At 40.0% G+C, this 13,580-nt stretch overlaps 2 protein-coding genes across 3 annotated transcripts in view; both read right to left on the reverse strand.

Moving 5' to 3' along the window:
- LOC120430781 (arginine kinase 1) overlaps positions 1–9,761 on the reverse strand; it is a 67,775-nt gene extending 58,014 nt beyond the window's left edge. Inside the window, exons 1-2 of one of the 2 annotated variants that reach the window (XM_052711238.1) lie at positions 9,718–9,761; positions 2,776–2,859 (exon numbers count right to left, since the gene is read on the reverse strand). In XM_052711238.1, coding sequence (XP_052567198.1) covers positions 2,776–2,819 — 44 coding nt within the window. In that variant the 5' untranslated portion in view covers positions 2,820–2,859; positions 9,718–9,761. Of the gene's footprint in view, positions 1–2,775; positions 2,860–9,281; positions 9,469–9,717 lie in introns of those variants that run through there. The other variant, XM_052711237.1, reaches the window with a different exon arrangement.
- LOC128093363 (uncharacterized) lies at positions 4,898–6,736 on the reverse strand. The gene has a single exon (XM_052709883.1). It carries the CDS (start codon positions 6,734–6,736, stop codon positions 4,898–4,900), a length of 1,839 nt encoding a protein of 612 aa, XP_052565843.1.
- Positions 9,762–13,580: the final 3,819 nt, after the last annotated feature.

Raw genomic sequence — 13,580 nt, forward strand, 5'->3', positions numbered from 1 at the left:
TGACAATGTCGTCGTCGGACCACTGCGCCTAGCGAAAAGTGGTGTTAGTTGGCGAAAAAATCGTATGAATTTGTTGATTTAAGTTGCCAATCTAATCGGCCTCTTAATATTGGAGATTTAACTACCCATATTTAGCTCACTGCTAATCCCATGGAATAGATTACAGAAACCCCCAGTTTTTTTTAACAGTTGTATCAGATTTGTCTATTTGTCATTTTTTTGTAATCAAAATGCGTTGGTAGAGAATTACCCATTTAAAATCGAGTCTTCATTTTTCATCATTCTTTAAACTAATGATTCTCTTCCTCGATGGTGGCTTCGCCATTGATACCCAGAAGGTCGACTGTAATATATAAATTAAGTTTTTTTTTCTTAACCTACCTTAAGGTGGTTGGGGCATTCCGTGCCTTTCTCACATTTATGTACAATCCTTGTGCGATAACTGGCCTGATCGAAAAAGACGAGGGGATCACCAAAGTAACATATTTTTTTAAAATAAAATGAAAGGATTTCAAAAATATTTTTAAGGCATACGCTTGAAATTTTCTTTAAATATGAAATAAAAATTCACTAAAACATAAAGATTTATTATAATCTAACCCATGAGAATTTTAGCTTTTTTTTTATTAAAAAAACGCAATATTTCAACTTCATGCTGAAATATTTTTTCAAATTTAATTTATAAATCATCCCAAATTATGCATCATTTGTGTACATACCGATATTTTCTTTAATTTGAAATTTATTTTTCAAATTTGTGTTCATTCTATAACAAATCATATGAAATCAAGAATAATTGTCCCAACCCTTCGCTGGTAACAGTATTTTGGTATCCAATCACGAATTTGAGATAATTTTCTTTAATTTTGTGACTTATTTTTTAACATTCTTAAATTTTTAATTCAATTCGATTTTATTTGTGAGTAATCAAGGTTATCGCTATCGTCGTTGAAAACAAATAAGATACTTTGTGAACACTTGTGTATTTTACCCTACAATATCTTTTGTAGTGTAATTCTACACAACATTTTGCCCCGTTAGTACCCTTAGGCCAATGCAAATTTTATTTAGGGAAAAACTTGCGACAAAAGAAATTTTTGGTCAAAATTATAAATTACGTTGAACAAATTGATTGATAACCATTTAGCAAACATCGTTTAGCGTTCATTTAGGCAATTAATTAAAAACTAAGACTTTTTTTATCATTTTTAATTTTTTTTATGTTGTGACCAGAGATCGAAAGTTTACGTGAAACTTCAGGAAGAAATATATTTAAAAATTTCGCAAATATTTGACGGTAGCCGACTATTCATAAACCACGTGGACACTTTTTCCAAAATCTCTGACCCCTCCGAATTTGAGTAAAATTGGAGTAATTTCGGTTTTTAACTTGCTGTTATTGTGTGAAATTGGTTTTAATCAACAACCCCAACTGCTCATAAATTACCATGCGTCTCCATAAGTTACAAACTGCAGACCAGGGTTACCAGGTCAACATTTGAAAAATCTGGCAAAGTATCGATTAAAAATCTGGGAAAATCTGGCAGACGAATATTTAACAATTTTGAATGGTAAAGGGGATGGAGGATATAAATTGATTCAGAAATTTGTAGAATTAAGATGGTTTGACTGATTTTATGACCTCAAATATTATGAATTTACATCTTGTTTTTGAAAATCACATTCTATTTTTATTTGATTTTTGATCAAATAAGTTTATTTTAATCAAAAATGTGTTTAAAATAAGCATAATGTTAAAATTCTGGCAAAATCTGTCAATATCTGGCACAGAGAAGGGTAAATCTTTATTCTGGCTGACACTTGGAATATCTGGCATTCCCAGATTTATCTGGCAACCTGGCAACCCTGCTGCAGACTACTTAAAGAGGAGACGCACGATGGTTTATTTTGCTTTTTCCGTAGCAAAACAACAACAACCCCACATACCGGTTAAAGCGCGTACCTTGGCATTTTCTAGACGTTTTCGAGTCAATATTTAATTTGGCAAATCCGGCAGCTGTTTACTGTTCCTTCCTTCCTGCATTTTTTGTTGGTTTGTTCTCCAAGCCAAAAGCATTCTTTCAGTATCTCAGCTACATTCAACTGTGGCTAAAACGCTGCGCTTAAGCTTGAAAGCTGCATGGTTAAGCTTACTTGGAGATATTGCTAGCGGGGTGGTTGCATACATCTGGGTGTTTTATCTCAGACAAATAGATTTGCTTGCTGTTTCACTTGAAAATTGGTTTAGTTTGAATGATTTTAAACATTCTAAAAATATTTGTTAGGGTCACTTGAATTTAAATTAAATTTGATGTCTGTTGATCTATGACCGTTCAAGAATTCCAACTTGCTCTAGTTCTTCAACTTGCAAATGTAATCTAGCATACTGATGCCGATTCTTTCTAGCTACTTATCGGAACCACGCGTAATAACCCCAATGAGCAATTGGTATACTTTCTACTTTTTACGGAAAAAAAAGAACTAAACTGAATTTTCTAGACGCTGTGTTTGCTTTGCACGTGACTTGGCACTCGCCAAGGATGACGCCATGCCTTCACAAATGGTTAAGGCCTGTTAAAGCCGGCTGCTGGCGCGAGTCGTGATTCACTAAGTTTACAGCGTCGATATTATCGGATTCCAAAGTGTTCAATGGTGATGATTATTTTTCTAGCGGTAGCGGAACTGCGTTTTTTTGCGAAGCATTTTATGAGCGGCGCAGCAGCTTCGACACTGATGACAAATAAACTGTGGAATGTTTGTAAGCTTAGCACTTACCTAATTTCTTCCAACGCGAGCGAAAAGTACCAAAGTCCGAACATGGCGAGCAGTGGGATAAGTATATATTTGAGTATAAATTCTCTGGAAAAGAAAAGAAAGTGACATATTAGGTAAAAAGAAAGGCTTAGAACATTAATCGAATTGAACAACCATATTTAAATACATAAACTTTGAGAAGAATTTTTTTCCTAAGTTTTATTAAGATTATTTAAAATGTGCTTTAAACTATTATTGCTGAGTTCAGAAAAAAAACTTAAACCGCACGGTTTTACAACACTTCAAGTTGCATATCCAAGATGTGAGAATTATCAATAATTAGATACCACTCGTTTTGAGCAGTTCTAGACCAAATCTAATAAAAACATGTTTCTTGTACGGAAGAGTTGAAATTTAGTGCTTATGTTACGCATGAGTATTGAAAAATGGTCTTATTATGTATGCTTATAAAATTTCGGCTCGATAAATAAAAAAAGAACCAAACACAATCTTCCTTCCTGTTCACCATTTCCGGTAAATGGAAGGTAATCCCACCTTCCACTATAATTGATGACATTTCCAAATCATAGAATGGCACGTGACAACATCTTATTAATAACCCATTTAATGTCTCCGTGGCATTTCCACGTCTATCTGATAGACTAGTGGAGACACAAAATACAACTCTTTCATTGTAGTATTTATTTCCTTCTATAGCCAACACGGTTCCGGTATCGTGTCACTCCAGTTATCCTTCAATTTTATCGATTTCCAAGAAACAAGTCTCGTTTGTTTGTTCCCGATCGGGACTGGGCAAAATGATACTAAATTTTTTCGTTTGTTTAACTGTAAATTTACAAATTCGTGTAATTTTTTGTCTTTCTAATCAACCAAATTTTATTTTCAACGTAAATAGTTTACCCTTCATAAAAAAATCAGCCCTTTTTTTCAGTGCATCGTTTCGATAGTCCTGGCAAAGGTTGCACTCTTCGGTGTCGGTCGGTGGCGTCAACAAGTCTACGGGGACGCCTCCCCCTGTTTACAAGAAAGGAGCCTATCAAGTTTTCAGCTGAGGTGTGAGTAAAGCATACATTGGATCGATGGTAAGCTAACCCAGGGGTGGTTGAGTAATATGATAATGATATTACATAGGTGTTGCTTGATCTTATTTTTTGGAGTGCTTATAAGTGATACTTGAGTGAATCGTGGGAAAAGATAGATAACTCAATTGTGTATTTGGTCAGTGCCACAGGAAAAATGAGTTTTTTTGGTTATTACCTAAATAGCACCCTCTTAAAAATGAGAGTGTCTCCGAAACTACGGATTCAATTTTCAATGTCAATCCATGAAGAATTTGTGAAACTTTCTAATTTACCTCATTAAAATTTCTTCAAAATTTAAAATTTAAAAGCCTTTTTAAATGTGTTAGCGGACTGTATACAATTGGCCTACTTTGTTCGTCGGAACCAAGTGGCCACACGTGAGAGACGGCTTTCCGGCGGATTAAGGATCGCGCGCGAGGAAAAATGAAACACGTCTTGCTCTCTTCAAAACTTCTTCGGACTGATGTTTATTGTTGTTTGTTTTTCACCCACTTCAACGCAAAAAGCACGCAACGACGCTCGCGTTGACAGACCGGCCGCGCACCGAGGGGTCGGCCGCAGGTATTCCGCAAACATACTCCCCGCCTTGAGACAGCGTCTCAATTCGGAAGCGGACAGATCTTCTGTGCCGAGCACAAGTACTCGAACATTCCTCGACGCAGCGTCACTTCCCGAACCAGCCCTGCTCGATCCGGATGAACTGCTACGACCCGGGCCAGTTCCCAGGCTGATGGTGGTGTGCTGTTATTCTTGACCAGGACCAGTTTCCCTGGCTTGATGACCTTGCTTGCGTCGCCGTCCAAGAATGGGTACATGGTGGCGATTGCACCGTCTGCACCGGAACGCTTCTTGTTCTTCGGTCGCTTCGTAATTGATCCTTCCAGGTTGTGATGTGTCGTCGTGATTGTGGGAGTCCTCTCGTTGAGAACCGCGATGTGAGTACTTATCCGACACGGATTCGTGATCTTACCCGCCACCATCCAACCAAAGATAGAACGCTGTGCCACGGGGATTCCTTGTTGATTGTGGACCTGTCCTGCTCACAGGATGGACAAGAAGACATCAGTTCCGAGAATCACATCCATCTCGCTTGGACTGTTGAAGTCCGGATCCGCTAGTTCCAGCCCCTCCAGGAAGGGCAGATCCGCTACGCTGAAGCGCTGGTTCGGCAGTGTTGCCGTCAGCCTTCCCAACACGTAGGCTTGCGTGGTGAGCTTGGCTTCTCCGTTGAAACGCGAAGACATCACCAGCGTAACTGCGCCGGCCGTGTTGCCGACAATTTCCCCGTTTACTCCAGATACTTCCAGAGAGACCTTCGTGCGCTTCAATCCAATGCGCTTGACACATGCCTCCGTGATCAAGGACGCTTGGGATCCACTGTCGACGAGGCATCGCACCTGGTGCAACTTACCGTCCTTTCCTTGCAGGTTGACGACCACCGTAGGCAACAGTGCTGCCGTCGACGGGCCGTGCTTGTTCGCCTTCGTTCGGGCTGCGTTTGCTGAGAACGACCAGACCTCTTCCGTCTCCTCCGGAAGTTGTGGACTTAGGTCGTGGTCCGTCTCTTCCGGTTCATAGTCTTGAAGCTGCTGCTGATAGCACAGCATCGTGTGGTGCCGTTGGTTGCAATCGGGTTTGTGGCACGCTGACTTCGAAGGGCACTTGCTCGTTGTGTGGGACGGCTTAAGGCAGTTGAAGCACAGCTTTTGAGAAAGAACTAGTTCCCGCCGTCCATCCACGTCCATGGCCTTGAACTGCTCGCAGTGGTACGTCGGATGACCCTCGCTGCACTTCGCACAGCTCGCAACAGCGGTTGTGTGCAAAACGTGCATCCCCTTCTTCGTCGAATCGGAGGCCGGTTTCTTGCTAAAGGCCAAACATGTCTCCAAAGCATCGCATCGCTGCTGCAAAAACTCCAAAAACGCGGCAAAAGTTGGGTTCTCGATGTTGATGATCCTTTGCGCCCACAGTGAGCGCGTCTCTCGGTCCAGCTTCTCAAGCAGCAAATGGATGAGCCACGGGTCTCGTGACTCGTACTCCCTTCCCAGTGCCTTCAGCTGGCGAACGACGTCATCGGATGTTGCCACGAGTTTCTTCAACCCGTTCGAGCTCGTGACTTGTTGCTGGTCAACGAACTCCCGGACGAGGGCAAACACCGTGTATTTCTTTTTGTCGTAAAACGTCACGAGTGCATCCCACGCCTCGCGGTAGTTGTCCTCGTTAATCGAAAACGAGTCAACCTTCCCCTTCGCTTCCCCATCCAGGTATGAAAACAAGTACTGCATCTTGACCGAATCCCGCAGGTCGGTCCGGTTGTGGATTGTGCACTCGAAGAGGTCCTTGAACGAGCGCCAATGTTTGCGCTCCCCGGTGAACTTTGGGATGTCGATCTGTGGAAGCTTGACGACGTTTTGGGGTATCGAGTTCGATACCTGGCTCCCCGCCGCTAGCGCCAACGATTGCGGTGTTGGTTTCTGGCACTGTGCGAGAAGCATCTGCTGCTGCGATTCCAGGAGCGCCCTGACGGCGTCCCGCAAATCGTTGTCCTGCCGGTTTTCCGATCTGGCTTCTGGCTCTTCCACATGTTGGTCCAAGTACTCCGTGTAAAGGTCCTTGATCTGGAAGTACGCCTCCTCGAACAGGATTCGGTGGTTGAACACCGTGACCACTTCCTCCAGGTTCGGCGTGGCCTCCTCGATCTCGGTCTGAATGCCTTCGAAACACCGAGCGAGGTCGGTCAACTTGTCCCGCCGTTCCGCCACTTCGCCGAGGGACGGATTGCGGGTTTTGATGGCTTGCGCGACGGACAACTCCCACTTCACCTTCGCGAGGATGACGCTTCGCTTGTTGGTGAGGGACTTCAACCGCTCTGGATCCATATCCGTGCCGCGAAGGACCAAATGTTAGCGGACTGTATACAATTGGCCTACTTTGTTCGTCGGAACCAAGTGGCCACACGTGAGAGACGGCTTTCCGGCGGATTAAGGATCGCGCGCGAGGAAAAATGAAACACGTCTTGCTCTCTTCAAAACTTCTTCGGACTGATGTTTATTGTTGTTTGTTTTTCACCCACTTCAACGCAAAAAGCACGCAACGACGCTCGCGTTGACAGACCGGCCGCGCACCGAGGGGTCGGCCGCAGGTATTCCGCAAACAAAATGTTATTCTTTACTTAATTATATCAGAAAATTCACAAAATTCTTTTTTGATGCAAAAAATTGGATCAATAGCTGCTGAGATATCGGCATTTGAAAGGTGAGTGTTATTTGGTTGATAACATGAAAAACCTTATTTATAAATAAATTGACGCCTCTGTGCTCTCTTGTACTAAGCCTGCTGTTTTTCTCATCTAGTTAGCACACAAAATTAAGAATTAAAATCTGGAGCAACATTTGGAAAGGGCGCATAAGCAATTTGACAGCTGGAACTATTTTGCAAATTCAGAGACAACAGGTCACTATTTAGCAAAAACCGCAAAGTTGGAAGGTAGCTGGGGAGGCCAGCTACTGTTTAACACTTTTAGTTTCATGAAAAAGTTAAAATTATTCTGATAATGAACAAAACAGTTCAAACTGTCAAAATGCTTATCCGCCCTTTTCTCGTGTTGCTCCAGAAATGTTGTTTGAAAACAACATTTTAATTCTTAATTTTGTATGTTTAAAAAAAATGTTTAGAAAAATGGCATCACTTTTGAAAACCTGCAGTTTTTAACTGTCAAATATGACGCACATGTCACGATTGAAAAAAAAAACGGAAAAAAATATCTCCAAAATATTACCAGAGCAAAAGCAAATTTAACCGGATTAAAAAGAAGTTTGAAAAGGTTTGGATATATTTTTAAGGAAGAACAAACTTTCAAATATGATTAAATCCCAATGCTCACGTTTGATAAAATGGAAAAACTCATAAAACTGATATTTATTGAAACTTTATACATTAAATCAGGGCTGCCCAACCTCCGGCAGCGAAGCCATTTAGATTTTTTTTAGAATGAGTAAGCAAAGATATCATAAATAAATTGAATGTATTTTTTTTCTGAATTTTCATATTCATTTTCAGTTTTGCAAGAAAAAACGTTTCAAAAATATAAGCAAATTTTTCATTTGAAAAAATATTTTTCACTTAAAAGGTGTTGTTTTAAACAGGGAGCAAGAAGTTAAGTCAAGTTTTAATATTTTTAAAGTTAATGGTTACAGGGTTTCATTGCAATCGACGAATCAACAACATGAAACATTTTTGAATGTTTTTTTCTGTCTTTTTTTTCCAAAAATAACATTATTTGAATCATTTTTGCAACACTTTTCTTATTAATTAGTCTACCTCTAGAGTTTATATGACCTTTTAGAAAAAAAAAAACTGTAGATATTTTTTTTTTACTTTTATCAAACATTATTTTCGACCCGTCACTGCTTCAGACATGGTCCGCGAGGCCAAAAGGTTGGGCACCCCTGCAATGATTGAATCATTTTTGTTTTTGAATTTATAAAAAAAATCTAGTTGAACTTGTTAAAGATCAGCTGTATTTATGAGAACTCAGGAAGTCAGAAAGAACAGCCCTTTAAGAACTAAACTTCACGAAAATCGAAGATACTATTTTTTTAAGTAAAAAATTGATTTTTGTAGTTTCAAAAAATTTCTTCATAAAATTCAAATTGATGACAAAACCTAAGGTTCTTGTAAATTTTTATCAAAACCACTCATTTTCCCCGCACCGCACCCACCGCAAGGTCACCACAACTCGAGGACAAAGTCACGCAGCAGTTTGAACGAGCGTCGTCGAGTCGTCGTCGTCGTCCACCAGAAGAAGAACAAACGTAACAAAAGAGCCTCCATACACAGTTAGAGCCGTGCTACTCAGCTGCTGCTGCTGGCAAAGATGTCTCATACGTCCGCTTCGTCATGGTTGGGATATTTCGCTCTTTGGATTCTCAGGTTCCAAGCTGCTAAATGATTCAAAGTGTTGAATTAATTTCCGACTGATTTTATGAAATGTGTATGAGAAACATGACTCTTCTTGAACGAACGAACGAACGTCACTCGCGTCGATGACCCAGGGTTTGCGGTTTTTGCGGGTTGCAAAGAGAAAAAATGGAGCAGATAAAAGGTTTTGCTAAAATGTTGGTTTAGGAAGTAACTCGAAACTGACACCGAAAAAGTGTTTTGAACTTTTTCAAAATTTTAAGAAAAAAATGTCACAAATGAGTCACACCGAACCGGTGCATGCAATCAGTGTCTATTTTCGCCGTACTCCCGACACAGTCAAAGCCGAACTTTACGCTATGATGTAATCGAACGCTGCCGGAGAAGAAACTCTGAAAAGTGGGTGAATCCTTGTCTCAAATGTGTCACAAGGTTGACAATACGTCATCACTCGGTCTAAGAAATGCTTCCTACTACTAACCCCCTTCAACTCGCTATACTCACAGATTTTTCGTGAAAATTTTGCTAAGAACTTCCCAGAACCGGATTGCACTGAACACACTGGATATAGTTAACTTGCGAAACCGCGACGATCCCGAACACAACTGAACTTTTGCTCTTTTCTCAGTGACTCTTCTTGTCTGGAGAAAAAGACTCGCAAAAGACAATCCCCCGGTGTATTTATCTTGGCCGAAATTTTTGGCACCGAAAGAAAAAAACACTCAAAATGCGATTTTCGTTTTCCTCTTCAACCCAAAAAATTACACCACAACCGTGTTTTTTCGCAATAAATATTCTACTGTAGTATTTATGCACCACAGCCAAAAAAATCGCTCAAAAAACGCGAAAATTCCCAAGTTTCTCCCGCTCTCTCTGAGTCATCCAGAAGCCTACAAACACCACCTTAAAATTTCCTCTCAATTTTGCTCGGGGTACTTACATCTACACGAGCAAACTGTTATTGCTGAGCTACTGATCGATGTGCTCCCACGGTGGAGCTGCAAACGGCACTGGGCACTTGGTTGGGGAGCAACTCGCACAGAGTATTTATTTATCCAAAGTGGGCCCCCCAAACAATGCACAGTGGGAAAAAAGGGCCCAAAAAATTACCGCAACATGATTTCGCGCAAACCATCGATTGCTATACACCAAAAGCTTCGTTTTTGCACCAGGAACAATAATCCGATGAAAAATCACACTGCACGGACCGGTGGCCGGAGTACAGGCCACCGGAAGATCCGGATTTTTGGAAAAAGTGTCAGATTATTCCAATTATGAACTGATAAGCTTTCTTCTACCATGAATAGTCATGCAAAACAATCCTAGAATAATATTAAATACCATAAGACCCATCGGAACCGGTTCCACCAATCTCCGGTGGCCACATCCGGAACCGCATTAGGAAACAGCGTAAACTAGTCATGCGACGTATCAAACTTCTTGATTTTGGATGAAGAGTATCCTTAAAATGTATTTTTAGCTCCGGTGACCGGTTCCCAGGTTCTCCGGTGGCCACATCCGAAGATCATAATTGGCAAATTCCTGAAACCACTCTTGCGACATATCAAACTTCATGTTTTTAAGAGAGGAGTGTATAACTCATGTCCCCATCCAAAATCAAGAAGTTTGATACGTCGCATGACTAGTTTACGCTGTTTCCTAATGCGGTCCCGGATGTGTCCACCGGAGATCGGTGGAACCGGTTCCGATGGGTCCTATGGTTTTTAATATTATTCTAGGATTGTTTTGCATGACTATTCATGGTAGAAGAAAGCTTATCAGTTCACAATTGGAATAATCTGACACTTTTTTCAAAAATCCAGATCTTCCGGTGGCCTGTACTCCGGCCACCGGTCCGTGCAGTGCGATTTTTTATCGGATTATTGTTCCAGGTGCAAAAACGAAGCTTTTGGTGTATAGCAATCGATGGTTTGCGCGAAATCATGTTGCGGTAATTTTTTGGGTCCTTTTTTCCCACTGTGCAATGGCACGGCGATGTGTGCGTGCTCGTGATGGAGAATAGCACGTGCACTTTGTGCGGGAGAAAAGAGAGAGACGCGTACCGCGCTCTCTCGTGGTAACTTTGGTGAACGTTTTCATCAGTTGAAAGCTTTCAGCGTGGTGAAAAAGCTCAACAGTTTAAAGGACTCGAAAGGGGGTGTTGATGTTTTGATGGAGACGCGTGGTGAAGTTTGAACTACCTGGTGGCTCCATAATAGGTACACTCAACCCCCGGTGCACCGGTGGTTGGTCCCTTTTTCGTTTGACACTTTTTTAGTTTGGTCAAAGTCGAACTAAAATGTGACGAACTGTCACTTTTTAAAGGGGCCTTTCACTTACTATCTTACCAAACGTTCGGTAGTATGTGTGAGCTCCGTGTAAAGAGGGTGTCAAACTAAAAAGTGACCCCGTTCGTTTGACAACAACTGGTGTCAAACCATCGGAGTTTCAGTGTAGGGGAAAGTGGGGCAAGTGTAACAAGCCAAGAAAATGCTCGTTATAACTCATTAAAAAGTCAAAAAATCTTTCGGATTTTATTATAATCATCTTATTCCAGGTCTTGACTAAGACTTTGATAGAACAAGTTTTTAAAAAATCATGTTTTTAATGCAAAAAATTGATTTTAAATTTTTTGATTTTCTATACGTTCTACTCAACTAGTGGGGCAAGACGAACAACCCGTTGGGGCAAGAGGAACAATGCATGAAAAAACATGTTAATTTGCTAACAATTAAACTGTTATCACTTAAATACATCAGATTAGAATGTTTTGGATCGTTTCTTTCATTTTTAGATTAAATAATAATATTTAACTAAAAATTTGATCGTTTTTATAAAAAAAAATATTATCTTGATGATAAATAGTAAATTTTCATAATATCACTATATTTTGCATGAAATTTTTTTTTAACAATTGTTTATCAGTTTTTAAGTATTTTTATGCATTTATTTCCCAATAAAATATTTTGTTGCAGGAATTCGTAATTTTTTCCATACTAAAAATCCATATGGTACACTTGCCCCACCTGAACAAGATTTTTTAAAAGCTCTAAACAAAAATAACCAAGAGTTAAATCATACTTTATAATAGGTGCAAGTCATTGGTAGGGACACTACTGATCTAGGAAAAATAGCATTTTGATAAAATGAGCCTTGAAACGAACCCTAAACCTTATTTTGTACTTTCCAAATATTATAAGAAAACAAAGGTTTTGAAAAAAACTTCATTTAATCTTATGCCCCGTGGCGTTTACGTCGTTTTGGCGGTTATGTGGTAGTAGAATCAGCTAATTGCGTTGCTAGCAACAATTCCTCATACTGGAAATAATCAAAATTGTAAAAATTACGGCCGTACGAGCGATTGTTCCTCTTGCCCCATATGGTCGTCTTGCCCCACCTTCCCCTACTTTGTGCATTTCCCAAGTGTTTTAAAAATTGGCATTGTCACTAACATTGTTAGATCTTGTCTAACAAAACGTTGAAAGTTTTGTCAACTGTACAAAAATTGAGATCAATTAAGAAATTGCGAAAAATAATTACTTGTTTTTGATAAAAATGTATAGCTTAAGATTTTTTTTTTCTGGCATCTTTTTTTTTTTAAATCAATAGATGAAGGTGGGATGAAACTTTATATTAGGGGTGCGGTATTTGTTATCCGAAACGAAGTTGACTTTATAGCTGTCGGCCACCATTGCTAGTACCAACCACTAATGTCTTCCTTTTTTTATCTACAAGGACTTCGCCGCCCTGGGCTCCTAAGTGTATGAAAGTATGGCACGGAGCGACGGCGCCGAATACCCATATTTACACAAAGAATTTTAGAGCACCCACCGCGGGATTCGAACCGGCAACCTCTGGATTGTGAGTCCAGTGCGCGGTCCGATTGATCCACACGGGCGGGACATCCGAATATTGTTTAAATTCATTTGAATAAAAATAAAGCATTTTAAATTTATACCTATTCTCATTCAGGGTGGTCAGAAATTATCTTCCTAAAGCGGTATACGCACTTCGGAAGGAATCGGTCAAGAAAAATTTCAAATGGGCAACAGCGGCAGAGTAAGCAAGTCAGAGAGGGTGAAGAAAAGCCCCAAGAAATCGTTCTCTCTTCTTTGTTCTGCTGTTCGTAAAGCTGTTTCTTGACCCCTTTCCTTCCGATCAGCGTACTAGCCTTAACCAAGCCCCAATCTGCCCACCATTGAAAAAACGGCTAATATCCACTTTTGGCAAAATCGAGATATAAGCACCAGGTTGTAGAAGATGTTCCAACGCATCTTCTAAAACTTGAATTTCACTAAAATAGTGTTTAATTTTGGCTGCCGATGCGAAAAACCAAACGGCTAATATCCCATTCTCCTTTTAAATTGCCGTGGCGAAGATTTGGTGACAGACACAAAAACGCGTTTATCTCGGAATACTTGATTTGGCATAATAGCCGAATTTTCAATTATGGGCAGCAATAGTGTACGGTTATTTTAAATAGTAAATTTAATGATAAAAGTAGCACTATCCAGATAATTATCAGGATAGTTCTATCGGTGTTTTTAAAACCCAGAGAATATATCCGGATATCCGTGAAACGATAATATTTTGTTCAGTTTCGCTTTGTTAACTATTCCCTGCTATTTTGGTAATTTGAAATCTTAATCAACTGTTGTTAGAATCAATAAAAAAAATTATCCGGATATCCGAACCCGCATGCCTACTTTATTTATAATTTATGTTAGCCTTACATAATTGTTGCTAAAAAAATCTGGAAAATTTGTGCTCGAAACATTGTTTGTTCTAAGAAAAAGTTGACAT

The sequence above is a fragment of the Culex pipiens genome, chromosome 3 (assembly GCF_016801865.2).
Source record: "Culex pipiens pallens isolate TS chromosome 3, TS_CPP_V2, whole genome shotgun sequence".
Lineage (NCBI taxonomy): Eukaryota > Metazoa > Arthropoda > Insecta > Diptera > Culicidae > Culex > Culex pipiens.